The sequence below is a fragment of the Anopheles merus genome, chromosome 2R (assembly GCF_017562075.2).
Source record: "Anopheles merus strain MAF chromosome 2R, AmerM5.1, whole genome shotgun sequence".
Lineage (NCBI taxonomy): Eukaryota > Metazoa > Arthropoda > Insecta > Diptera > Culicidae > Anopheles > Anopheles merus.
This window is the reverse complement of record NC_054082.1, coordinates 5,027,889-5,055,086: the sequence shown is the minus strand read 5'-3', so window position 1 is coordinate 5,055,086 and position 27,198 is coordinate 5,027,889. Positions and strand designations below refer to the sequence as shown.

Genomic DNA, 27,198 nt, shown 5'->3' with positions numbered 1-27,198 from the left:
CGAACAACAATGGCCACGAAAAGCGATCCCGCGAGAAGGGCGGAAGCAACAGTCACCATCATCATCACTCGATAACGGAGATGATCAAGCATCTGGGCAAGAAGGCACACATTTGGCCGGGCGGCCGTACCCGTCATTCGTCGATCAGTGAGGATCACCACACGGACGAACATCGGCGCGGTGCAGGGGACGGCGATGGAATGATTGCTCCGCCGAAGGAAGACTTCCGGTCGCGATCGCGCTCGCTCGATGTCGACCAGACGCGCCGAATACTGGACGACTGTGAATCGACGTACAAAATTTATAACAAAATACTGCGCGAAGGTAAAACCGCTACCGGTAAGAGTGACCCAACAAACTCAACGCGCAGGAAGCGCCATTCAAAGTAGTGTTTTGAATTTGAATTCGGATGAGACGACGATCTCACCTTTTGTGTGGGCAGATCATCATTGTAGAGGGATTGCTATTACCAAAATTCGTTCACAGTGTTCGTGTCCGTGTAGGTTGCTTATTCTGTATAGAGGAAAACAGGGCACACCGTCAACAACTCCATTTCAAGATATTGTGAGATGCTATACACACATCACGGTCATAAAATGTAATCGCAGTATAAAGGAGGAGTGTGCCTTGGTGCTTGGACTCAACAACAACGAGCTGCCAATTATCTTCTGTGGTGCTTTTGTTGATCCATTTCTGCACGGTGCACACACAGTCGTCGCCAGTGTGTTGTCCCTTGCGACCGGTTTTATTGGTGGGTGTACATAAATAGGCGGTGTGTTTTGTCCACTGCAATCACTTTTTTGGCGTGTTTGCCGGTTTCTTTACCTAGGCGCTTACGTAAGCCAGGGAGAGGTTTGTCGCTGCGGCGTTGGCGTGTGGCCTGCCGTTTGCGGAGCGTGTCTCCCAAGCAGCGTGAAAAAGTGCGATGGTGCGGGGTTTTCGTTCGTATCTGTTCGTCTACTTCTTGCAATGTGTTGTTGTACGGTGCGGTTCGGTCATTGCAGAACCACTCGGTTGTCGAGTCTCGAGCATTGTTTACATGGGATTGTAAACAGTAAGCGTATATTTTGCCGGCTATTATTGCTTGAAATCCACCTTCCTCTCGGCATCGATGTGCGAGAGAGCCGCTTGATGAGGTCCAAAGTGCACGGGCAAGAAATTAACGCATGAAGCAATGGGTAGATTATTATTGAGTAAGTCAATGCACGTTCGGAATGAGATAATGGAATCTGTGAGGAAGAGCAAATTTGCTCCCGCAGATCGGTGTGCTTTACCAGCAGGGCTACAAACATGTGTGTTTACCATCCGCGGGACTGACTGCCTGTCGCTCTCTCTCTTTCTCTCTCGTTTCGTGAGTCTGCGTCTGTTATATTGTTAAACAGGGAATTTGTTTGCGGTACAGCAGCAGCAGCAGCAAGAATGTTTAAATCTTTCATGCGGTGATGAATTTTTCACGGCAAACACGATGAATAGTAAGTGATTTTGGCGAATGTATTATTCACACGTTTTAGAAGGCAGCACTATATCTGCTTCTCAGAGCAATCGTGCACGCATCGGCATATTGTTGTCCGTTGAAGTGCATTCGTTTCTCTTTTTTCTATTGGAAAACCTTCAGTTGCATGAAGTGCAAAACATGTTTTGATGCATAAGAGCTTTGCTCCTCGTCACAAGCAAGCGATGAGGAGAAACTGGATGGGGTGGGGGGCACTCTCCGGACTATGCTTGGTTGTTTGGCCGAGTTTGAAATCGATAAACAACGCAAACAAGTGGGGCAAACTCGCGCGAGAGCGTCCAAGCGGCCGCGGCGAACAGAACCGGCGATTTTGTTTACGAAGTGGAGGCACGTCCAGTGCAAGCCCGCGTTCTTGCCGATGGCGTCAGCGAAGTATGCTATTATGCAAATGTGGTTTGGAGCAGTTGTGGATTTGCTTTTTTTTTTCTTCTCGTCCATCCACAACTCCTATGGGTCGGCGGGGAGCTAGTTAAAAACGTCGCATTCGCGGCGCATAGAGATCGGCGCAATAGCGGCTTCGTTCGCGCGGCGTGCGACGACGATGTGTATGCAAATTGAGCATCGTGTGTCCATTCTGCTGTCCGGTTTGTGTGGGTTTTTTTTTGTAAGTGTGCAAGTTGATCGAACGGAAAGCGCAGTCTTTTACGTTCTTCCGTCGTGTATCGCGATGTGGTCTTTTTACCCACGCAGGGGGCCCACAGACGATAAATAATTGTTGGGTTGGGTTCAGAATTGGTGCCATATCGAAATTAATCTATTACTATAATTGGATTAATTTATTCATCCTGCCCACTGGGGGCGATATCATCTTGACGAGCAACACACCCACTGGATGGATAGGAAGAGATAGCAATCGAGTAGTATCGCACGATACCCTGTGCCCTCAAGCTTCCAGTGCTACTTGTTTACATTTATTCGTGAGTAAACTGCGCACTATTACACGATAAGCTTACTGACCTGCCCCATCAACTATCCCGCGTGTGTTGTGACGCACCTAGTAGGAGTGGGGGACCATCGTTTTACACTGTGAAGGAGGTGTTCCCCGGTTGAAGCTACTAGAACGCTAGAACCAATCAAACCTGTTCATCCAACTGGTTTCTAATAACGATGTGGGGTGTGGGGTGCTCCTCTTTTGCTGCAACTCGCAGAAATGAATGCAGAACGAATGCAACTCGTTAGTTACACTATTACCTACACACAGGTGGTCTCTGGAACAGTCTCTTCCCCGGTCAAAGTCGACCTTCGTGCGAACAACATTGCCCGGTCATTGTCGGTCCTGTTCCTTCGCGCTGTCGCTGGCGTGAATTTGCAAATCAAACGCTTGTCTTTTTTTTATTCTATTTGCATATCCATGACCGTGTTCCCTCGAGAACATTCATCGCACAGTGCTTCTTCGCTATGTGAACCTTTGATGTACATGGAATGTGCCACTTCGTCGTCCGGTCAGAAGGGTTTGCTGGAACGGTATTGGGCGCGTACGTTACGCATCAAGTGTGTCGAAACACGGGGTTTAGGGTTTTTTGTGTGTGGACTTACAAGCAAATTACTCATTTACCCCTGACGGGGTACTGTCTGTTGTGTTGTCTGTGTCCGGGTCACAGACGGTATATACTATTAAAGGTCGCAGTGGACAGACAAATGGAAAAAAAACTCGCAACCGGTTTTAGCTTCCTGAATCAGAGAAATGCATTTGACAAATATTTAGCGAGATGCCGCCGCGCTACACATCACACGCGTACACACGTAGTAACACACGCCTTCTTTTGTCTTTCTCCCACCCAACAGCCGCTCACATGCGAAGGGCCTCGGCCGAACTGGCAGAACGTCGGCGAGCATCGCTAGGAGCAACGCGAGGACTTCGGGCGGACGGTACGCTCGATCCGTATCATGCTGCGATCCTGTTCCGTGACTCAAGAGGGGTAAGTGTGTGAATAAATCATACTACCATCACGCTCCGTCTCACGCATACATCAACAAATCACGATTTCAAATCATATCGATCACAAATCGAATCGTGTGCGGAACGTTCTTGCGTGGTGCTGTACGGATTGCATACGCTGTAGGCGCGAACCGCGCAAACTGAGAGCACCACGTGGTCGTCGAGCGAAGGGGAGAGATTCGAGCGGTTTTGTAGCGCGTCAATTTGCCTGATGATGATCAAGATCAGCGCGCGCGTAATGATATATTGTATTGTTATTGTTTGCTTTTCTAATTTAACCAATTATTGCTTATTTAAGTGTATTTGTTGTTTGTAAAGACAGCCTTCCAGAAATAATGTGAAAAAGGTACTGTTTTTTTTTTCTTTGCACAAACACAACACCGTGTCGGGGTGTTTTAGCCGGAAAGATAACAGCTTCCCTTCGTAAACCTTTTTTTCTATCGCATCATCCTCACTATGGCGACAACAATGATTGATATTATTCCAATCGCTGGCGCATTGCTGTTCAAACTAGGCGCCCCACGACTGATATTACTGTGGTTGGAAATGTCGACCTGTCAAAGTTGACACGTGAATTGTATCAAATTAGCACCCTGTTTTGCGATCCGGGCAACTACTACTACCATCTCACCACACAATACCGATCGCTGCATTGAATGTGCCTGGCTGACAAAGAAATATCTAACTTGCAACGGCGCTGGACCTTCCAGCAGGCCTCCGTTGGAAATGACACGATCGAAATTGGAATTAATGTCATACATAGGAACAGTGCAAACAAGCGTTGGGAATGAATGGCACTTTGAAGGGAGATCGGTACACTGGCGCCAACTACAGGTCATCTTCAAGTGAGTGAGACAGGCAAAATGAATGATTTTACTACTATTACTGCACAATATTTAATTTGCACGCTCCATATCGTGTGTGTGTGTGTTGGTGGTGAAGCGATGATTCTAATAGTGATTCTATTGGAGAAGAGTGAGGCTGACAAAGTCGCTCACAATTCCGTCACTGTTAATGAAACAATAAAATTTGCGACATGACAACCCAGTGACAGTGTGGGGTACGTTGCTGATCGGTCTGATTTAGATCGCGTCGCTCGTATGTCGGTTTATATTTTTCACTTGAAACTCACTCGATCATATAGCTTCAATTGTTTAAGGCGTCAACTTGTCTATCACTCTGTTAATAAACGTAAAAATACTGTTGATAAGCAATCGTCGCTCCCTACGGTGCGCCATCGGTCGGTCGTCGTGTCGTGGCCGCAATGATCCATCGTTCAATTGAGAAACGAACGAAGCAGCGTGTGTGTGATGACTAATTGGCAATAAAAGTGTTTTCTTCCAACAGGCCCCAATGTCGTGCCAGGGAGGGACAGTTTGGTGCGCGTTGCGCAATGGAGGCAATGTTTTGGTGCCCCCGGGGTACACTGTGTCTCGACCGTAGAAAGGAGGGTGTGTGCTTGTACACTCTCATACATATTCGCCAAACAATCTCGGTTGTTTACTTGCTGCAGTAGGACAGTATACGAAGGGATTAAATTAAGTTTAATTATTTAACCTTTTAGCTCGAGGGATTTTGTCTTAAAATATCTTCCCAAAAGTGTGACAGATATTGGAAAAACATCAAGAGTTTGAGCTTGAAGCTGTAAATTCTCATCTAGATATTGAAACCAAATCGTGTATATCTTTTAAAAATCTCTCAGCTATGGCCGTTATCAGCTTCGTCCACGAGTTTGCGATACGCAATAGGCAGAACACAATCGCGGGCCACTGCAACACATTGCAATTGAGGTGTGTGTGTGGGGAGGTGCTCAGATAAAGCCTCTCAGCAGCGCTTCTTATCGTCAGCTATCCGGTTAATCATTACCGACCCCCGCCGGTCCCATGTGGGAGCGCGCTAGGAAACAATTCCGACGAGCTCTCGAGACAAACACCTTGTATCAACTTGGTCACTTTATGTTACTGAATAATGCCTTCTCGATTCCACCACCACTGCCACCACACACCCCTAGTACAGGGATGAATTGGAAGGGAGAGAGAGAGAGAGAGTGCGTACGTGATTCGTCTGTGTGTTCGACGCACACACGTAATTGTTCACCTCGGCGTGCGCGCGTTCGCGGGCGCTCGCCGGGTTATTCGCAAAGCTATTCGCGACGACGTTCCGGGATAATAAGCAGCTGATAAGAAACAGTTTGTGCTGGTGTGTGTAAGTGCGGTATGATGAAGCATTATCGAATGCCAAGCCGGCACCGTTTTTTTTGTGCACGATTAGAGCAAACGCACTCCTGGTGTGTTGTTTGCTGGTGGCATTTGACCGCGCGGAGCACCGGAGCAACCCCCCAGATTGATTGGTTCCTAAGGCAGCCCGACACCCCGGACTCGTCTCTCTGCAGTGTGGTGTGGTTGTGTGTGATTGCAGTACAATCTCGTTACCGTGCGTGTGACGTCAGATCAGCTTGCCGGCGTGGTGTTGTTGAGCTCTCCGGTGCTTTGTCCGGTGTGCTTTACTAAGCCTACGACACGCTACTAAGGCGGTTAGAAGGTTAGAAAATGCATTCCTCTCTTGGGCGCCATCTCGCCAGATTATGGCATAGGACGGGAATTAGAGGGTGGTGAGATCAGCAGCAGCAGGTTCACAGAACGATCACACTCCGGTTGAAGGAACGTCGTGGTGACGGTGGGGCAAGACGCGGAATGAACGTAACAAGATTGATAGTGAATGTGTGCGGGGCAAGCGGCGGATTGGAATGGCGCGACGCAGCAGCAGCAGCAGCGGTAGGGCGGCGCGAGTGCACGAGTGTGTGTTTATATGTGTGTGCACGGTGGGCACACGAGAGTTTGTATTGTGGCCTCGAAAAACCGTCTACCGGGCGGCGCGCAGTTTGAGTTCACTCGTTCGCGAAACCAGACGCGCGCGCTTGAGATCCGCGTTGGTGATCCGCGCAAAACGGACACAAACCCCACACATACACAGTGGCGCGAGTGCGCGCCTGTTTTTTGCCAGTTTTTCCTTCTTTCCTTCCCGTGGTTGCTGTTGGTACGTTACGTTGCGGCCGTGTTTCGGAAGGCGTTTATTTTTTAGGATCGCGATTTTTAATCAATCACACTTGATCGCGTTCAAGCAAGAGTGACACCCTCGAAGGGACACCGCAAATATGCGATTGATCGAACCGTGATGATGTGTGGTGTGGTGGTGTACGACGATGCGTGTTTAAAGCCGCGAAGCTCCTCGTGAGCATGTTTTATTTCAGTGCGTAGAAAAATCGTACATAGAGCCCCACCGAGCAACCGCCCCTCCCAGTTTGTGACGATCGTGTGTGTGTGTGTGTGCGCGTGACAGAAATGGTGAAGAAAGATCACGAGCGTGAACTGAAAAACGCTATCAACGATAACACATCAAGACGGCGTGTCGTGTGATTTAATTTTCCGCTCATCGCCCACCACCGGGCGTGTGACTTTTCCCACTTGACTCGTAAAGTGCGTATGTGTGTGTGTGTGAATGCGCTCACGTTTATCGAAGAAAAAAGTTGGAATTAAAGTGCGTCGTAGTAGTAGACACACCACCATGAAATCCACTTCTATCCCCTTTCCCTGTTGTTGTCCAACAAGAAGTCGCAGAAATCGCTACGAAAACCGACGACGACGGTGGCAGCAGAGTGTGTCGCACGATCTTCCCACTGCTGTCTACGGCACTGCGCACAGCTTTTATCTTCGGCCATCTTAACACGCACGCAGCCCCCCGCCCCCCGCTCCCCCTCTAATATGTATCGCGCGCAAATGGTGTTGTCGTCGCGTGGAGATAAAAATAGCGCAAAACGAACGCGAAAAGCTTGATTAAACACTAAACTTATTAGCTGCAGATCGGAAGAGGAGCGTTTGATCGTTGGTCGCGCTACGTGTGTTCGTACCATAGCGATCGTGGTTGGAGGGTGCTGGTTTGTTTGCCTATTGGGAACCACTAGACGGGTTGAAAACTGCTGGCTGTGGTTACTCTTGTCCAGGAAATCCGCTCCAATGCGGACGTTATTAACACCAACGGGGGGAACTGCGGATATAAAAGTGTGACTCCTTGATGACTTAACCAGATATCCCCCATGTACCAGCGAGTCTTGTTTTCGAAGCAACAACACTGATCAACTTAACCCGAAAGGGCACAGAACATCATCCCCCCCCTCCCCCGGCTCTCCGATCAGTCGTACTTGTGATCTTGTGCCGAGGAGAGATCGTGAGCTGTTTTGGTGGAGCTTTTGAAAGGGTCCTTGAAGTTGGTCAAAACCAGTTCATGGATTGGTTCGACTCTTTGGAATGGAGGTGTACTCCCCACAGCCGTAGACGCTCTCCTTTGGCGACGTCCCTCCAAGAGAGTGTCATTAGGTTTTTGGTGGTACTAGTACGCTGCTGTTGACCTAGGCCTACTCACCGGTCTAGTCTCTCTGCGGAGGGCATTTGTCTGGAATGTGAAAGAGAAACGAACGGCGACTGGCGTCCAGTTAGGTAGCAATGATCGAATTTGATTGCACAAGATTACTTGATCTATCGACTATCAGTAGTAGTATGCTCTAGATAGAAGTGATCAAGTTGATATACCCTTGTAAGCTTTATCGTAACAGTTTTAAATTCAATCCACTTGAAAGTTTCCACACTACACCCGTACAGTAGTTATCGAAAAGAAACAAACATCTCCAATAGCAGAGGCAGCGAGTGGCAACTTGATAATCGCGAATCCGAATTGAGTGTGTCTGATCCTCCTCTCACCAGTTTCTAGTTGCATCCAGTTAACAACCGGTGTATAAAATCGATTAACATTTGTGTTGATCGCACGTCACCTGCCGTGGTTGTACTCCGATAGAGCAATAAAACCGGAAACGTGCTCTGCACCTACCTTGCCTGATTTGTGTAGAAGTCGTCAGGACAAAGTAGCACTCCCCTCTCGGTGGATGTGCGTTATACCAAAGTTAGCAGCTGATGGTGTCGCTTCCCATCTCCCTCTCCTCCAATGCGCGTTTTGTGGTGCAAAAATCTATGGCCAATAAAACGGCCCAAGGTGAGGGATGAGAAGTGTATTGCGGTGGTATGTTTACTGCGCTTGTTGCTGGTTGGTGGCGCGTGTGAATACTCACCCCGAAAAACCAGCAGTGATTGATACTGGAACCGCGTCACTAACGTGTGTTGGTTGCCGCCTGCCGAATTTTCGACGCTCCGGAACGCAGGAGGAGATTGAGGATTGAGAAGACAGGAGCCAGGAGGTTAAGAAGTTGGATTTTTTCGGTTTCAATTTGGTTTCCAGGGGGGTGATGCGGGCGTCCGACCACGTTGTACGGTCGTGGTTATCGCTTCTCCTCCTTTCAGGGGGATCTTTCTGCGCTGTTGTGCTCCAAGGGGTCGTGACGACGGTGGTGGTGTGTGTATAACTAACACTAACATCACCATCTCCACCACCCTTGGGACCCCGGGGGTGGTGATAATGAGTGTGGACCAAATATTTGCCCCCAGTGTCCGGAAGAAGAACAGGTTGCTGGGGGTGGGCAAGATGTGTTTCGGGTTTTCGGCTGGCTTTACTGATGCGTGGTGGTTACATTCTCTGTCTGTTCCTCATATCAGCCCACGCTCGAGCTAACGCCTCCCCAGACACAGTCCAGGATTTGTAATGATTTGCATCGACGGTTTGGTGGTAGTTCTTTTTTTTCTTTCCACCTTTGTTGTGTGCAGCTCGCGGGGGCGCATATCTTATCAGTGGGACTATTGACCACGCGAAAGCGAAAAAGGGGATCTAGGTAGGTTAGCCTTTTGATGTCGCCTTTTTTATTGGACCTTGGAAAGATTTGGGTTTGCGTTTTTCCATCACTGCTGCTACGCCCTCTGCTGCTGCTTTCAGTGCGTTGTCGAGTATTGAACAAGACAGTGAGGGGGCAAATTTAATTTAATTTAAATTGCAAACATCCATCACTAAGAGGTGATTCTAGTTCAATTACTTTTAATTGCACAGGAAGCTTGCACAGAGAAGCTGTGTTTACAAGTTATGCCAACCGTCGTGAGAGCAATCAGTCGGGGCGGCCAAATGTTTCGGCTCTTTAGCGTAAACCAGACAAAACTTATAAGGTGTAAGGGAGGGTAGAGAGCGGGAACTGCGCAAATGTTGCACCACTAAAACCCACCCCATTCCACCTGTTGGGGAGGTAGGGCAGTCAAATGGTGCTAATAAGACACGGCGTTTCGGTGATGGATTGGTGGCCGTTTTGGCATCGTCGTCGGGTGGCGAGGGAAAATCGACATGATGGTTAGCATTCTGTGCCTTCTTCTCCCCCTTTTCTCCCCGATCGGTAAAGATGTATGTAGCATTTTTTCATTCGCTCTAGTCCGCAAATTCCGTAAACAAATAGCAAAGGTTAGTGTCGAGCGAACGCGTGCAGCAGCGCAGCGCATCATCCACAGCCGTACAACGCGATCGCTTTACGGCAGGGGAAAACGAGAACAAGATCAAGTGTGTCCTACCATCAATCGTGTATGTAACCGACCCAGCGGGTGGTGTGTGCCGGTGTGCGATGTGTTACCAACGGAACTTTGTCCATTTCGTCCGTCCAGTTTGAAGACGGAGTGATTCGATGGCACACGATCGAGCGGTGTGATCCTCGGCAAAGTGGTGTACCGAATCCGTAAATAATATCCAACGACTGTGTGCGTGTGTGTGTTTTCTCTTTCTTTTGGTTCGTCTGTTAGGTGGTCTGGTTAGTGTGGCCTCGTTTATCCACGTGCTGTGTTTGGAGTGGAGTGGAGATTCTAAGGGCTCGAGTGTGTTCTTTGTGCGTGAAAATTGTCCAAAATTCTGAGTGTGAGTCTGTGCCGTATCAAAGCTTTTATCCAATGAGTTTCCGTGTGTGGTGAGGATTCGACGCGATTGAACCATGTTCCGTCGTTTTTCCCTGTTCGATGCTGCCCCACCCTCCAGTACGGTGTCTGTGGCGCGGCCGAAACCACCGCAAGTGCCCAAGCTGCCACACTCCTCCAGTACGGCAGTGAACGGTGCCACTGCGGTGCCCGAGTTTCGTGCCCCACCCCGTACCGATCCGATCAATATCGCCGGAGCAGGCGGGGATGGTGGACCCGGTGGCAATGGTGCCCTGCTCGCCAGCAATGGCAACCGTAGTCCTCATCGGTTGATGCGCGACGGTTCCAGCACCGGTGAGCTGCTGCATCTACATCAAACCACACCGGGACATTCGCCCGGCTCCGTTGGATCGGCATCGTCGGCAGGAGGTGGTACTGTCATTCGACCACCATCGGTTGGTGGTGGCTTCAAGCTACTTTCCTCCTCGCCGGCTACACGCTACCACCGGCACTCCTCGATCAGTGGATCGGCACCGGCCCACACGGCCAGCGCACTGCAGCAGCAGCAGCTACTGTACGCGGCAGCCATCCAGCACCACGGTCCGAACCGGCAACCGGTTAACAATGTGCCCGTGGTACAGTCGGCGACAGCACCGGTCAACGGTGGCCCAACGGTTCGCCCGTCCGCTGCCATTACCGCGCGCGAACGATACAGCTCCGGACGCTCCATAAGCAGTCCGGCTTCGCCCAGCCAGCTCGCGGACTGTCCGCTGTCGACGTCGATGCCGACCAGCATCAAGTACTACTACACCTCGCCGACCTGGTACTCGCGCTTCAGCCACTCACTGCGCAAGAACGTTCTGCGCCGTTCGACCAGCGCCCACAACAGTCAAAACGTAATGTTGGCCTAAGAAGACGCTCGATTAAATGCACTTTTACCCCATTTATCACATCCATCCATTATTGCTACCTACTCTGTTGCTGGTGTGCTGCGCAAAAGATACGATTAGTAATGGAATCTTTCGTTTCTGTTTTTTGTCTCTTTTTAGCTGCCCGTTGCCGACCCATTCCTGGAGAAGGTTCCGCTGTCGGATCTAGGTGAGTGTGTCTCTGATATATGATTGCTGGGTTTCATGTTTTCCGCCGTTTTGTGGATGTATTTATAAACCTTACGTGATCGATATTTTGGCCCTGTTGGGGCGCCGCCTCCCGCCCGTCCTTGTTGTTGTTCTCCGCTTGATGATCTTCTGTATATCTGCAGTATGCGCCACAGACTGCACTTGTTTGTTCGCTTTTCACTCAAACGGTTGATCGATTGCCAAAACTTGGCCACTCCTAGCCACCCAACTCAGCGTGTCAGCGAAAGGTAGAGAAGGATGCAACCGGGCCGAAGGATATAGAAATAAGACATGACGAAGAAAACTTACTTCTTCGTTCATAAATGTCAAATTGTGTGTGACAGTTGAAAGATTTATTAGACAAGGATGTTATTACGTTTCGTTGGCTTGCGATGAGTTAGACTAAAAGGTACGACTTTTGAACTTTTTGGTTTAAATATTCAAGATTGAAGAACCTGAGTGTAGCTGAGAACATTTGAAATTTCTAGTGCTGTTGTTGGACGTTCTTTGTGCTCCAAAACAATTGTCGAGCTTGGCTTTCTTTCCATCAGCTTGGGTTATGGAGCATGCGTGAGCTTACGATATGGTACGTAGATCATCGTCAGAGTCCGGCTGTAAACTATCCGTCAGTAGATTGAACGAAGATTTGAAAAGACGCCCTCGTTTTCCTCCCTTTCGGTGTGTCGCTAGCACCACTTGACCCTGCAGAAGCATTCCGAACACCCTTCTCTCTCTCTCTCACTGACCATGCGCAATTAACCACAGCCGACGACGGCTGATGGCGACGACGACCACGACCGACGGTTAAAGATTGCCTTGAATGTTTGTAATTTCGGACCACGGGCACGAACGCTCTGCTTGTGCTGCTGCTGCTGCTCTGCTCTCTCGGTCAAGATCGGTCAAGATCGGGGCAAGATCTATTTCACACCACACACCACCTCCCCTTGTGGTGGTGTGGTGCGCAAAGCCGCGTCTCTGTATAAGAAAAGGATCTGGCTGCGCAGACCAGACTGCTGGCAAATGGCGTTAAAGCATCGTCGTTTGTTGTCGTCAGCGGAAGCGGAATGCTCCGCCGATGCTTACCGGGGGGCTGTCGGAACAGCACACGGATCAGTTGATCGGTGAATGCTGGGAGTGCTTGTTGTACACATCGCCCCACACCATCGAGGCGAAGGCGAAACTAGAAACAAACGGAACGAATAGTAGAAGAAAAAACCCTGAATTTGCTTTCCGTCGCGATCGTTTGCGTAGAGAACGGAACGTTTCTTCTTTCTTCCGCGTTAGAAGCGATCACCTCGATTTCCTCTTACGCAGCTGGAATGTGTTTTCGGTTCGCCGTCGGTGTAGTAGTACTGTTGTAGTGTATTCCAAACCTTTCTGTGATCCGTGATCTCGTGAACCTTCGAACACTTGTGTGATATAGGGCGTACTCCCGTTGTCGTCCCGGCCCCGCGACAATCTCTGCCATTTTTGCGTAGTGTGGTGATCGTTGTGTAAATATGGTTCCTCCCCTTCCCTAACCAACCAACCAACCAACCGACTCATTCACCCTCAATGTCGCAGCGATAGAATAGTTATCATTTTTGTTGTCGTTTCGAAAAGGAGTTTCAACTAACTCTCTCTCTCAGGCAGCACTCGCTGTGTTTGCAGGATACATTTTATGTGTTACAGTAGTGCACACGTGGTGTAGTTACCCCCTTTACTAACACTGTGGATGTTGTGGCTCGTAGAAATCAACTTCAACCCTCGTCTAATAATGCACATACTCTCCGTTTGGGGTAGCAATAGCGTTCTCGATCACGCCGTTTCGTTTTGCTCTCTAACGGGCAAACAAATATCGTGTGCGCTTTGTTTGCTGACTTCCTGTACAGTATGTATGCCCCATGATTGACTTTTAAAAATAGAGCGTACGAGGAAAATATTGGAAATCATTCACTATACACACACTCGGCGGGCACGCGTTCTCCTCAGTGAGGAGAGTCATGTGTCGCGCCAGAAAACCAATCTAGAGTAGCAGTGAGCGCGGAAGAATACACATTTTAACGTATTTTGCGCCGATACTTGATGGTAGATAGATTGTTGTTTTACTTGATGAAGATATCAGAGACAGGACAGGAAAGGGAGCGAACGGGTTGAGAAGAATTAAGCGATGTTTTGTGACCTGAATGACGTCACACGAGCGTGCGCGCGTAGGCAATTCAGTTTTTGATGCGTACATCCCCGCTCGGTCGATCGTGACCCACCCGCGACACGTGGAGGACTGGCCGTGCACCGTCAAACATATGGTTCTGTCGTCAGAAGCCGCCCAGCGCAGAAGTGTAGTAGAGGCACGTCCTCTGCCCTTCGCTCCTCTGCCATTGACACAGTGGAGGTGGTGTAGTGGTGGTGGCAGTGAGAGCTGTGGTATTAATAGTCAGGACGCGCGTTTGTGTGTTGAGCTGTTTTGATAAATCAAGATCAATTAACGCGACGCATACGTGCGCATTGTGCGCTGGCTGGCATGAATCATTCATCTTATTTTCAGGCTCCTCGGAGTTGTGATTGTGTGCGGTGTGTGTGGCTAAAGTCACAAAGGCGTTAATGCCCGAACTGGCTGGCCCCCTGTAGTAGCCCCATCGTCACAGCTGATCGTTCGTTTCTGCCCTGTAATAAAACAGCGGTAGAATAAAAGCAACCGAGGTTGTACAACACTGTGAATGATATTTTTAATCCTACAAGTGGTGGCGTCGATCACCACCCATAACGTCTAGACTTGTTGATGGAACAGCAGGGGGAGATGGCGGTGGCGATGGATGCCGGCGACCACCCCATCGCAAATTATTCGATCGTCATGCGGCGGACACCATACAGCTCTCATGCGCGAATAAAGGAAGCGGAAGGGGCTGAACTTTACAACAATGGTGGTAACAACCCTAGCACTAGCGCAGGGCGGGCAGCAGCAGCACTACTGTGTAAACACACTGGTGTGCGAGATGTTCTGTTGGGAATAAACCTTCGTGCCGTGATTTACGAGGATGATCTAACGAGAAAGTAGCATCATCACAGGCGAGGGTCGTTGCTCTTGTTGCGGGTTGGGTTTTAACGATCCCAAAAAGTAAGCTGTTTTGGCCCAATAAAAGGCCAACTTCAAAGAGCAACAGTGGGCCGGTTTCCGAACAAACCTGCCGAAACTAGAATGTCAACAGGTGCTGTCAACGGTTTCGCCGAACATTGGTCAAGAACGCGGGGAATATCTGTACCACACCTTGCGTCGTTGACATTATGTTCCCATTTGGCAGCAGCGGGTAATATGGGATGTAAATTGAAAACAAATCCGACATTCATTAGCTGCCATCAATTAGTGTCAGTTGTGTGGTTGAACACATACACGCAGATGGGCGACCATGAACCAGCGCAACTTGTGGGGAGGGTACAGTTGTAAAGGACAAGTGGTGGGATCAGACGAGACGCGGGCATCTTGCACTCCATAGTAGTTAGCAAGAATAAACTGATAGTTCAGAGTTAACGTCTTCAAAGGCGTCTTGAAGTCGAAACGCTTGATCGTGTGTAGTACTCATTTCCTATCTGTGCACTGTAGAACCATCATTATAACGCAAACCAAGAAATAGAGCACCGTGTGTAGTGAATGTGTGTTTGCAGCTTAGCGCCAAGCGTGTGTTCTCCGTGAGTGTGAAACTAATTCCTCTGCAACATCCCTCTGCTGCTGTGCTAACTACCTACCACCAACTTCCCGAATGGATCCCGGCATTGGAACGTGGGACAGTTTGAGTCGCTTCGGCAGTGGCATCAGCATGTCCGATAGCAGCGAGCACAGCCACCGTACTATCAGCATCGCGTCCAATCTCACCAGCTCTGCCTGCTCGAGTGCGAGCAGCCTTAGCCAGGACAGTAGCAGCTGCTGTCTGGGGTCCTGTTCCGACCCGGACGGGGGCAGCAGTGGTGCTGCCGGAGGAGGAGGAGGCCTTAGAAGCAAAATCTGAAAGTATCTTACATTGATGTACACGACACGACACACCTTCCTTCGCTCGCTTCACTGCTCGCTCATAATTGTGTGTACATCTTCATGGCAGAGTGTGGTGTGATGATCGAGTGTGTTGATCACTTTGAAATTGTGTGTAATAGATTTGTTGTCTCAGTGTGTGTATATATCTGTTCTGCATGTACCATGTGAAAGGAGCTCATTTGCCGCTGCTTAATATCACTTACAGTAAGTGCATTGAATGCAACAACCTCACGCTGCCCATCTTTACACGCACAATCCACTCACTCGAACGTTCAATCGATCTGTAGAGAGGGTCTGTGGTCGTCCTTTGCCTAATGTGTCTCTCTTGTCCTTGCTCTTCGAAACGCGGTTGCGTACAACAGTGTGTTATGTGAATCCAAACTTTAAGAAAATTAGTAACCCTAAGAAACGGTCCAACTATGGCTGCAGGCGGCGCTGGTTTGCCGGCCGGGAGCCATGGCCCACGTTGCATTTCTACTCGAACTATGCCGGCCGGCTGGTTCTGGGGGCCGGCTTCCACGATTTCTTCAACACCGAAACGTACCCGCTGGAGAGCATAAAGGAGTTTGAGGCAATCTCGAGCGCCTGGAAGCGGCATCTGGCGGAGCTGCTAAAGAAAGGTCGGCCGGAAAGAGTCCTTGAGATGAGGGGAGGGATGGTCTAGTTCTATTTCGATAGCTCGAAGAGTGTGCTGTATGTGTGCATCATTGAAATCTCGTACTAATTGCCTTTTGTTTTCATTCATTCATTTTTTTTTTGCAGAGGAAGATGAGTCGCAGATATTTGTCAAGTTCTTCCGATTTCATAAGTGCTACGATCTGGTGCCGACCTCCGCCAAGCTGGTCGTGTTCGACACCCAGCTGCTGGTGAAGAAGGCGTTCTACGCGCTCGTCTACAACGGCGTCCGGGCGGCACCGCTGTGGGACTCGAAGCGCCAAGAGTTTGTCGGCATGCTAACGATCACCGATTTCATCAAGATTCTAAAAATGTATTACAAATCACCGAACGCGTCAATGGACGAGCTCGAGGAGCACAAGCTGGACACTTGGCGAAGTAAGTACCTGTGAAGGGGGGTCGAACTGTCGAACCAGAATAAGTAATTTGTTTTTGTGTGTGTGTGTACATTGTGCAGAAGTGCTACAGGAGGACGTGAAGAAGCTCGTTAGCATCGGTCCAGATGCGTCGCTGTACGATGCCATCAAGATGCTGGTACACAACCGCATCCATCGGCTGCCCGTGATCGATCCGGTCACCGGCAACGTGCTGTACATACTGACTCACAAGAGGATACTTAGATTCCTATTTTTATATGTAAGTACGCTCGCCGGTCGTGAAAGTGCACAGTTGAACTGAGAGCTGTTTGTTAACAAACGTGTCGTTCGTTGCAGATAAATGAACTACCAAAGCCATCGTACATGCAGAAAACCCTCCGGGAGGTGCGCATTGGCAGCTACAACAACATCGAAACGGCGACGGAAGATACCAGCATCATAACGGCGCTGCACAAGTTCGTAGATAGGCGCGTGTCCGCTCTGCCGATGGTCGACTCCGAGGGGCGCCTGACGGACATTTACGCCAAGTTTGATGTTATTGTGAGTGAATCGTTGCGAACTAATGGCACAGTCGAAATCATCGCCAACTAACACACCTTCCGTTTCAGAACTTGGCTGCCGAGAAAACGTACAACGATCTGGACGTGTCGCTGAAGAAGGCAAACGAACATCGAAACGCGTGGTTCGAGGGCGTACACCACTGCACGCTGGACGAAACGCTCTACACCATCATGGAGCGTATCGTGCGCGTCGAGGTCCATCGGCTGGTGGTGGTGGACGAGCTGAAGAAGGTGATCGGCATCATCTCGCTGTCGGACATCCTGCTCTACCTGGTGCTGCGTCCGAGCGGGGACGGCATCGGTGACTCCGAGTCGCTCCGCGCCACCGATCCGAGGTTGATGAAGGCGGGCTCGCCGGCGGGCGGCAGCAGCAAGCTGCAGGCCACCAAGCGCGACAGCAGCAACGAAAGCATCGAGGAGGAGAAGGAAACCACCGAGGAGGACGCCGAACAAGAACAGCAGGATGCTGCCGCTCACAAGACTGAAACCACCATCACGCCGGCCACTCCCAGCAACGACGAGGGCGGGCAGAAGAACGAAACGGAGGTGGAAGTGGAGACAGCAGATGATGCCGTCCCGGAGCTGGCGGTCGAGGAGCTGGCAGAGGAAGCGAAGGAAGACCCGGACGATACCGTGTCCACACCGGTCGATCGTAGCAGTGCCAATGATTCTCCCGTCGCGCAGGAAATGCTCGCCACCGACGTCCCACTGCAGTCCGTCCAGCGGGAGGTGGGATTGGTTAGTGAGTAAGAGGCACTCCAAACGTCTCAGTCGGCGGGGACAGGAGCAGCAGCAGCAGCAGCACGGTCTCGTTATGTCAGTTTTGGCGACACGCGGAAAGATTGAAAGTTGGTGGGGATCGATCGATTCCCCTTTCCTTCAATCGTGCTTTCGCGCGGAGATTGTGTGCGTGGTGCCGCCTCTGCTGCTTGTTACCTATCCCTTTTTCTCGATGTGTGTCTGCTGTGTGATATATTGGGTCGCGCCCCACGTGTTTCCAATTGTTGTGGAAGCCCGGTGTGTGCGCGGTAGCCGAAGTGCGCGTAGAAGCAGCTGTGTTGTGCTGTGGAGGAGAGTTTGAATGCGCTGTGCAAGAAGATAAGGTGATGGATCTTGACGCTTTGTTGGATCGGATCGATGTCGAATTGGATGAAGATCGCAAACTTCGCCGGTGTTGTGTAAAGGTGTAGGTTGTAAGTACAAAACAAATATCTAGCAAAACAAAAGCCAATCAAACATAGTGCAAGCTTCCGCTGTGCGTGTGGATGCGTGTATGTGTGGAGCGAGTTAGTTCTGCGTTTGGCAGAACTGAAACATTGCAACACACAAACAGACACACACACACTCTATTCAACTCTACTCTAATAGACACTTGTGTCCAACGCGCAGAAATTAAAACTTTCGCTTCGGCTGTTGTTGTAGAGAGGAAGGTGTCCCCGTACTCATCTAGTACTTTTTGCATTACAATATTCTCTTATCCAGTAGCGCCGAAGAGAGAGAGCACACGGCTGGGGTAGAGGGTAGTAGTAGTAGTGGTAGTAAAAAGTAACCAAAAGATAGCAGAAGAAGCAGAAGAAATCACACACAGCGCAGTGTCGGTGCCGGTGCCCCATCCCAGCGGGGAGAGTAGGATGTAGGAGCAGCAGGGAACGTTAGGCAGAAAGCAGAAAGAGAAGGGTGGGTGTGTGGGTGTGCACCGTTTATCTCATTACAGATTTTAACTATTTGTTCTTTTTCTTCATTGCTGCCATGCCCGCACCGCGCCGCCCCTCTCAAGAAGAGGCAAAATATGCGTGCAGAGAAGTGTCTTTCTCTTTGCTTTTTGGTGGGTTAGGCGCATGTTTGTTTTAATCCGTTTCTTTTTGGTTTCAAAGAGAGTAGAGTTCTTTCCACACATTTTATTATTCGGTCGAATTAAACACACACACACACACAGTTGTATTGTTTTGCGATAGATTGTTGTTGCGTAAAAGTAACGCGCGTGTAAAGAGAGAAATTGTTAGAATTTTTGTTTGTTTCGTGGGCTGTAAACACCGTGCGCGGGCGACTTAAGAAAGGTTAGAGATACTAATTAATTTGCGCGAACACACACGTCGTGTGTGAGTGTGTGTGTGTGTGTGTGTGTGTGTAGGATGCGAAAACCAAACTTATTTGATAATAATTTAAAAATTATAGTGTATAGTGCAAGAGTTAAACGAATACGAATTGGGTAAAATGCAAAGAAAGCAAAGCAAAACGATTAATATGAAGAGATGTGTATGATGTTAACAAGAGGGATATGTAGAGCAGAAGGAAACGTGAAACGAGAGAAACTACTAAAAGAATGTGAAACACACACACAAAACACAACACAACAAATTGTGAATAGATAGGGCTTACTAGGAAAAGGTAAACAGCAAGAAAACAGCAACAGAAACTATTTAGAAGCTAGCTATACATTTACACAGATAGTAGATAAAGCGGCGTGTTGTTGCACTATACCCAAAGGCGTCCACAGAGAGAGAGAGAGAGAGAGCAGGAGGAGCGAAGCAGTGTGTGAGTGTGGATCGATGCAATAAGTTGAGATTGAAGGCAGAAAGGAACCAGCATTCGTTTGAGCGGAAATGTGTTAAGATTATCATTTCCGCCGCATGGACACATACACGTTTAAGGTTTCTATTTAGGGTTTTTTTACTTTCACCGCTCTACTCTACTTTGCCTTGCTTTGTATTGTTGCGCATTGTCTCGGCTCTATTTACAGAGGCGAAAAAAGGAAGAAAGCGCGCGCGCCCACCATGTCGTGGTGATCGTCGTCGTGGACGTCCTCGTGATTAGGAATGGAAGGAAACATTCGAAACACAAGAGAGATTGGAAGAAGAGAACACAGACGTTTGCGTTGTGTAAGCAATTGCAAAATTTGGTGATAATATTATGATTGGCGAAAATTGAACACAATCGATGTGTGTTCTCCCTTTGTTCTCTCCTAAAGGCAAGGCCCCATTGCATTGCATTGCTCGCGAGTGTGATGGTGGTGTGTGTACCTTAAACGCTTGTTGTTTTCCAGTGTGCGTGCGTCGCAGGAAAAACGCTTGAATTATAGAATATTATGGAACGGACTCAGATTGAGGGAAGGGAGGGGAAATTGCTGGGAACACACACACACACACCCCGCTGTCGAAGGGAGCAAAAACCCCGTGTGTGTGTGTGTACGTTAGAAAAAAAGCCGAAGAAGGCGGAATATGTATAGCATGTGCGCATACGCGAAACAAAAGAGAAGAGTTACGTTGAATCGCTAAGATGATTATTAAGAAACTAATGGAAAGTTCAATTGCGGTAAAAATATTAAAGAAGAAGGAGAGAGATAGCTCATATAAAATACACATAAAGTACTACTGCGGCTTTGAAGCAATCGAATCATGATGATAATTAGATGTGAATCTAACGAGAAATAACGCGAGGTAAGTGAGCGTTTTGAATGCCTTTTTCTTTCGTTTCTTTCCCTTATGGTACCCCACCAGTAGAGTGTACACACATTTTTGACATTTTCACAACGTTTTGTTTTATTATTTTAATCAACACTTTTTAACATTTTTTCGCACTACCTATGGGATCACTTAGAACAGTGACGCGCTTGGAAGTTTGATACACCCCAGCCAGTGTTGTGTAAGGGTTGGGGGAGTTGTAAGGGTAAGGGGTAGGGGGATTATGTTTTCGGTTGACCGAAGAAGGAACTTACATTACCTCTGGTTAGTTCTCTGGCGAGTGGCAAGGTGGAGTAGGACAGGGAGAGGGAGTTGTATTAATCGGTGGGTGGATAGGAAGCGGTTGCGTTAGCTTTGGACGTATCAATGCTGTGGGTGAAGAGCGTAGAGAAAATTGGGATACAAAAAAGGGTTAATATTCGGGGACGGAGATTAGCGATGGAAGATGACATTTTCTCTCTAGTTTCAATAAATTAATGACCACAATGACCCTTGGGAGGTGATCGGGCTTTTCGCCTAACCCCACACAACAAAATCACAACTCATCGTGATCGTGATCGTGTTCATTGTTTGCCTGCTGTTCTTGTGGTGTTGTGTGCAGTGGAATTTCGACCGTTTCGACCGTCCCGCGCACCCGCTGCTCCGGGAGCTGGTGGGACGACGCGTTGCGGAACCGGCTCGGCACGAACGTGACCGTGCCGGACGCGCTGTGCACCGAGTTGTGTTTGTTCGGTGTTTGTGTGTTTGCCGACGGATCCGGACTGGTCAGTGTAATGCGTGACGACGGTGTCGGTGTTTCCTCCTCGCTTCTCGGCCCGCGTGTATGTGGTGTTGTGAGAGTGTTGTGCGTGTGAACGGTGGAAAACGTTCATGGAAAGCGGGAACAAAAAAGCAAAAAAAAAAAACGAGTAATTTAAACAATTCCTTAGCTTTGGTACAAAAGTGTCTGAAACGGAACGCTTATCTGCTTAAATCCTTTAATACTCCCTCACTACCACACCCCTCTTCTGACCTCCCCTTGACGCTCATCCTTTCATACAATAATTACCTATCCCGTGCCTGGATCTCCGAGCTGACCGTCACACCGCGCGGCTTCCGGAAGTCACACTCGACGGCGAACGCGGCATCACCGGGCGTCACAATGTCCGGATCGTGCTGCACCACGACGATGTTGGAGTACACCTCCCCATTGTTGACCGTCTGGCACTGGTCGAGATTGAACTTCATCTCGAGCGTTCGGCCGGCCCGTTCCGGCTTGACGAAGCATGGTTCGGTTTGCTTGTAGTAGCTACCGCGCGTGTACATCACGCCCTGGAAGTCTTCCTCCGTCTTGAGCTCGATGCGCATCGAGTCGGCCCCGCAGCGCAGGTTCACCTTCTGCAGGCCTTGGGTCGAGGCGTCGATCTTGAACTGATCGCCGAGGTCCTGCTCGAAAAGGCTCTCTATGTATGGGGTGGAGAAATGTGATGAGGAAGTTGTTAGAGAATGTGTTTCGATTCTTTTCTTAATATCATTTAACATAAACTATACAAAAAGTAACATTTGAACAAATCCTATTGAAAAGGACCTAAAATTACAACTGAACGATAAACCGAGTGGACGGTGAAAGTTAGGTCATTTGAATGCTTCAACACCAGAATCATACATTCCCGCTCTTTTCTATCTTCTAGCCACAGTTTACACAATACCGACGAATGTGCAGCATGCCAGAACCAACCAACACACGTAAAGAAGGTGAGTCGTGGAAAACCGGTTCCAGGTGGATGATTCCATCCCCCAAGAACTCGACCACCTGACCCCACCGGGAACACTGAGCGCGCGTATGTGTGTGTAGAGTCGTGGTGGTTTGAAGAAGCTCACGCACCGATGATGATGATCATCATGATGGCGATCGTACCGGAATGGGGGTGAGCAAAAGCAAAGAACCCGTTACGCGCTGACGTTTGCGTGGCTTCGGCGAATGAATTAACCGAATCGATGGCCACGCTTTCTGTACGTGAGTCATCCATTACAGCGGATTTTAGCTCTTCCTTTCTTATATAACTTGCTTTAAACCTCTTCATAGTCGTTTGTAGGTAGCTTTGCACCGAAACACACACGCACACTGACCTTCAGGTTTTTGGTCCTCCTGCTGCTTTTTGGCAAACACACTGCACAACGATGGTATCAGCAACACCAGACAGCACTGGAGCAAGATGACGGTACTGCTACACTTTTTGGCCATTTTTGTATGTACGCACACACACACTTTGTGCAATGGGACACTATTATTATTCACTTTTGGTGTTCACTACCCACTACCTCACATAAACCGATAAAGCCGCTTTCGATGCTGTTGCTGCTGCTGCTTCTTCGCTGATCGACGGTCGCTGACTGAGTACGATCTAACACACCGAACCGCGAAGACTATATATATGAGTGTGTTTGTAGTGGTACCGGTTCCGGATCGGGCGGGGAGAGACCAAAACCCCCCGCCCAATCCCAATCGCGCCTCCCTTCTCCCGAGAGCACGCGTCTATTTCGTTACTCGTTCGGCACCACGTGGAAGCTCGGCTCGGCCTCGCTTCGTATTGCGTGCGTCGTGTAGAGCTTTTGCGTAGCGTTGCGCAGAATAGGATCATGGTACACACTTCCTGCCGCCGTTGTTTGCGCCACCCTTACATAATGCACTGTGCTGATAGGAGGGCTTAACGGAAGGATTTTCCCTCCAGCTGCTTGTAGCTGCAAAAACGCAACCCCTATCTGTTTGCCCTTCCTTTTTTTTCATTCCACTTGAGTGCGGTATGCATTTCCTCCATTGGAAGTTACCAGTATCGTTTGCGGTTTAGAAAAATTTGACTTCTTTTATGGAATGCTGCCTGCAACCGCCTTCAAAAAGGGTTCGGCTTTTACACTTTCAATCAAAAGCATTCCCAAAATAGATTTAAAACAAAGCTTGTAGGGTTTGTGGTCTGCTGCCACGGTTTTCCACTTTTTTTTTCAATCAAAACCTAAACTCTTCCCCCCGTCGGCCTGCTTCGATTTGCTTATCGAGCAGTAGTAGCAATCGGCCGCGTGTGGTTGGTGTCGTATCATACATAGGAGGCGCTGGTGGAAGTTTTTTTTTCTAAACTTTGATTTCCGCAAACCACCGTGCGCGGTTGGACGCGAACGACTTCCCGCCCGCCCGCCACGTTTGCGCAAGATAATTAGGATTTCCTAATGGTAAACAGTGCCGCGTTCCTTCTATCGCCCACTCGTGTCTCTCTCTCTCTTGGATGCATAATTCGCAATTTACAATTAACCCTACTTCCACCCCTGCCCCTCTGTACCTGGTGCCTTGGATTGCACTTTCCTCTCCCGTGCGGTGTTTGTGCGTGCTTGGGCGGTTTGTTGCGCATCGGCGAAGCACGTGTTTTGCTTTGCGCGCATTTTAATTTAAATTCAAACAGAAGAGACAAACATGTGTGTGTGTTTTTTTAAAATATGTTTGTTTGTATGTTTTCAGGACCCACCTTAACGACTTTGAGCATCTTTCATGTGAATTTGATATAAATCGAGTAATGACTCTCTAATGACAATAAGTGAAAATTTGTATATGATTAGAAATTGGGTCAATAGGATAGGATAAATCCATCAAAATCTAACACAATTATGCAAATCAAAAACATTTAAATCCTAAAAGTTATGATACAAATGATATTTTGATAACATTTTCCTGCTCCTCCACGATCGATCGAGGTCTGATAGTGAAAGGGTTTTTTTTTGTTTCTTTACTGTATTATGATTCGCTTCACCTGCCTCCAGCACCATCACCTCAACGGTTGGCAAAACGATAAAAGGAGCGAAGAAAAGTAAAACCACACACCACCCGCAGACCGCAGACCACAGTGGCAGCGCAGTCTTGCACTTGGACTTGGGACAAAAACGGTGGCAAACGAAAAGTAGAGGGAAAAAATGGGGAAAGAAAGAAAACAAAAAAATAAACACAAACGATCGGTCCATTTCCCTCTAAACGAAAATTGCCCCTTTTATAAAAAAAAACACATTCACGCAAAGATCCAAATAATGAGCGGTTGGTGCAGCAATCGTCTGCCAATCGAGGGAAGCAACGAGGAAGAACGGGTAAACATAATTGAATCATAAATTTATGTTTCATTGCCGCTACCGCCGCCCGCCCGCCACTCCTCCACGTGATTGCGCAACTGGTGGTGGCGTGGCGCCACTTATGTCACTTTACGGGAAAGAGGACGATTTACTTGCCCCTGCTGCTGCCAATTGTGTACCGATTCGGTCGGAACGAACGGAACAAAGCTGCAGTATTCATTCTGTGTCCATTTTGCACATGTCGTCGAATTGTGCATTATTATTTCCTGCTGCTATCCTCACTCTTCATGTGCGTGTGTGTGCATACACCTCTAATCAATCAATCAATCTCATTTATCATCCGGACGCGGATCTTTCACTTCCTTCATCGACACGCTCAATCATCGGCGCAAGATTGGCCTCGGGGACGTAGCTTGAAGAACCAGTCCAATTCAAGTCCCATTTTGCCCCAACTACCTTTCGCCTTTTGCGGCGTCGGCAAATGTGGGCTACTAGTGCGACAGTGGGGTTCCATCACGCGGCCGTCCTGAAAGCTGTCCCCGGGCTGCGTAATCCGGAAGCGTGTCGGTGAGTTTGTTACATCAGGGGAAAAACGAGTTTTCTCGCCACTCGGGTGAAAAACTCACTTTCCGCGCGTTAGGCAAGAAGCGGAGTAAGTCAGTAAGTCAGCAGGTTCGGTTGTTGATGGGTGCGTAGGGGAAAAAGTTGCCCCGTAGTCTGGTGACTCGCGTCCAGATTCGATCTGTGTGAATTAGGGAATGGTTTCCTGGGTTTATGTAAACATAATTAATGTTATTAATATTCTATATTTATTTCAAATCTTATTTCCCTTTTTTTCAGAGTGACAATCTTCAGTTACGCCAATGAATCGATCTTATTTATTGATTTTATGAAGCTTTAAATCACGAATTAAAATTCTATACTGTGAATATTGAAATGGGAATGATGTTTGGAAAACAAAATGCAACGGAGTATTTGAAAACACAGAAATCCTTCCTTCCAGCCTGTGTGGTATGCAATGCGCGGAACAAACGCCCAAAAGGTATGCAATACGCACTGCACAACCGAACTGACATACACTGTCAACAGCTGGTGTCCCGTGGAAGCGCCACTGTGCTCGGCTTAGAAAAAAAAAACAATCGCTTCCGTCCAAAAACCGGGTTGCTTTTCGGCCGTTGCTAACCGGCGCACATGCACCGCGGCGAGAGGCGGCAGCATTTTGCGCCCGATCGTCCCTTTGTTTTTAGATCATTTGCCATCCCGCTCACACTTTGCAGCTTGGAACGGCGCGGAAATGGAAATGGGAAGATGGGAAGAAAACACTTTCCGATTCAAATTTTCCCATACCGGTCGGACCCGGCGAAACCTGCAATTTCGGCTTGTTCTCAAGCTAAAGTACCAGGAGAGCATGCAGCCGTGCAGCCAGCAGCGCGACCGGTCAACTCCGCACTGGCTGCGTACGTACGGGAAATTCAAATTTTTGCACGTTGAACACAGTGGGCTGGAGCGTCGCAGCGGAACAGTTTCGGATTGTTTTTGTTTAAATTAACGCAATATCAAACGCGTGCGGTTTTCATATCATTCCATGCGCCTTGCCACTTCGGTAAGAATTTATTTGTTTATATCATATATATCTTTGTTTTTTTTTGTTGCGCACCTCGCATACGCGCGCATTACAACGTGGTGTGTTTGTTTGTTTGTTGCTTTCTTCATGTCCTCCAAAACCTAATTCTTTCTTTCTCCCTTTCCCTCCTCCCTCTTAACCACTAACAAAATGCTTCGATTCACTGTACAAATGGCCTGCCGGTTTCCGTTTCTCTCTATCTTCTTCTTTCCTTCTCTACCTGAAAAGTAATGCTTGCTTACAAATCTAAAACGCTATACGGTATTTCTTTATTTGTTTGTATCAATCCTACCACCTTTAATCACTTGTGTGTTTTGCGCTTATTCTTTTATTAGGAGTAACGCTACATACAAATTGTGGGGAGGATGCGCTGCTTTTTTCCTTTCTCCTTATCGTTCCTTTAGCGTGGAGTATATTTATGCATCATAATATACTTTTGTTGCTGTTTGTTTTTGGTTTATTTTATGTTGTTTTATCGCAATCTGATGCTGCTCTGCTGCTCGTTGCCCCCTAATATGCGCACTCTTGCTTTCGTTCAGCGTGGTGGGGCTCTGATTTTAAATGCTCCAGTTTTTGTAGTAAAGTATTGTGTGTTTTCACACCAAAAACACAAAATAAAAAAAAACAAAAATCGTAACATGAACGCTTCTGAGCAAAGAAATGAAATAAAAGCACTGCCAATGCACAACCCACTGTAAACCGCACCATGGGTTTTGGATGTGTGTGTGTGTGTGCGTGTGCGGTTAGCCATTTACCTTTCTCTTTTCCAAAAGTTGATTGAATTTTCTCCCTTTTTCCCAACCACCACTTCCCCCTTACGTCGGGCAGATGATAAAGCTTCCCTCCCATCCCGTCATCTAGAGGGGATGGCGCGATCGAAAAGGATCGAAAATTTATGGCAAAAATTAGCGAATCACACCGTTTTCCCTTACGCCAAACCAACAGAAACAAATGAATCCTTTCCTTGTCCTTCCCCATATGCTGTGTGTGTAAGGTTCGTTTCCTTTTTCACCCCCCC

The 27,198-nt window shown here is 48.4% G+C and overlaps 2 protein-coding genes across 10 annotated transcripts in view; one reads left to right on the top strand and one right to left on the bottom strand.

The window, feature by feature from the left end:
* LOC121590310 overlaps positions 1-20,377 on the top strand; it is a 61,747-nt gene extending 41,370 nt beyond the window's left edge. For all 9 annotated transcript variants that reach the window (XM_041909871.1, XM_041909865.1, XM_041909873.1 and 6 more), the window contains exons 8-13: positions 3,299-3,432; positions 11,326-11,374; positions 16,160-16,450; positions 16,530-16,708; positions 16,786-16,989; positions 17,058-20,377. In XM_041909871.1, the coding sequence (XP_041765805.1) occupies positions 3,299-3,432; positions 11,326-11,374; positions 16,160-16,450; positions 16,530-16,708; positions 16,786-16,989; positions 17,058-17,759 (1,559 nt within the window). In that variant the 3' untranslated portion in view covers positions 17,760-20,377. The remainder of the gene's footprint in view (positions 1-3,298; positions 3,433-11,325; positions 11,375-16,159; positions 16,451-16,529; positions 16,709-16,785; positions 16,990-17,057) is intronic.
* Positions 20,378-20,527: 150 nt separating this feature from the next.
* LOC121590328 lies at positions 20,528-23,461 on the bottom strand. Its single transcript, XM_041909903.1, has 3 exons — positions 22,580-23,461; positions 21,519-21,912; positions 20,528-21,276 (listed from the first exon to the last, which is right to left on the bottom strand). The coding sequence occupies exons 1-3, from the start codon at positions 22,692-22,694 to the stop codon at positions 21,006-21,008; spliced, it is 780 nt and encodes a 259-aa protein (XP_041765837.1). The 5' UTR covers positions 22,695-23,461; the 3' UTR covers positions 20,528-21,005.
* Positions 23,462-27,198: the final 3,737 nt, after the last annotated feature.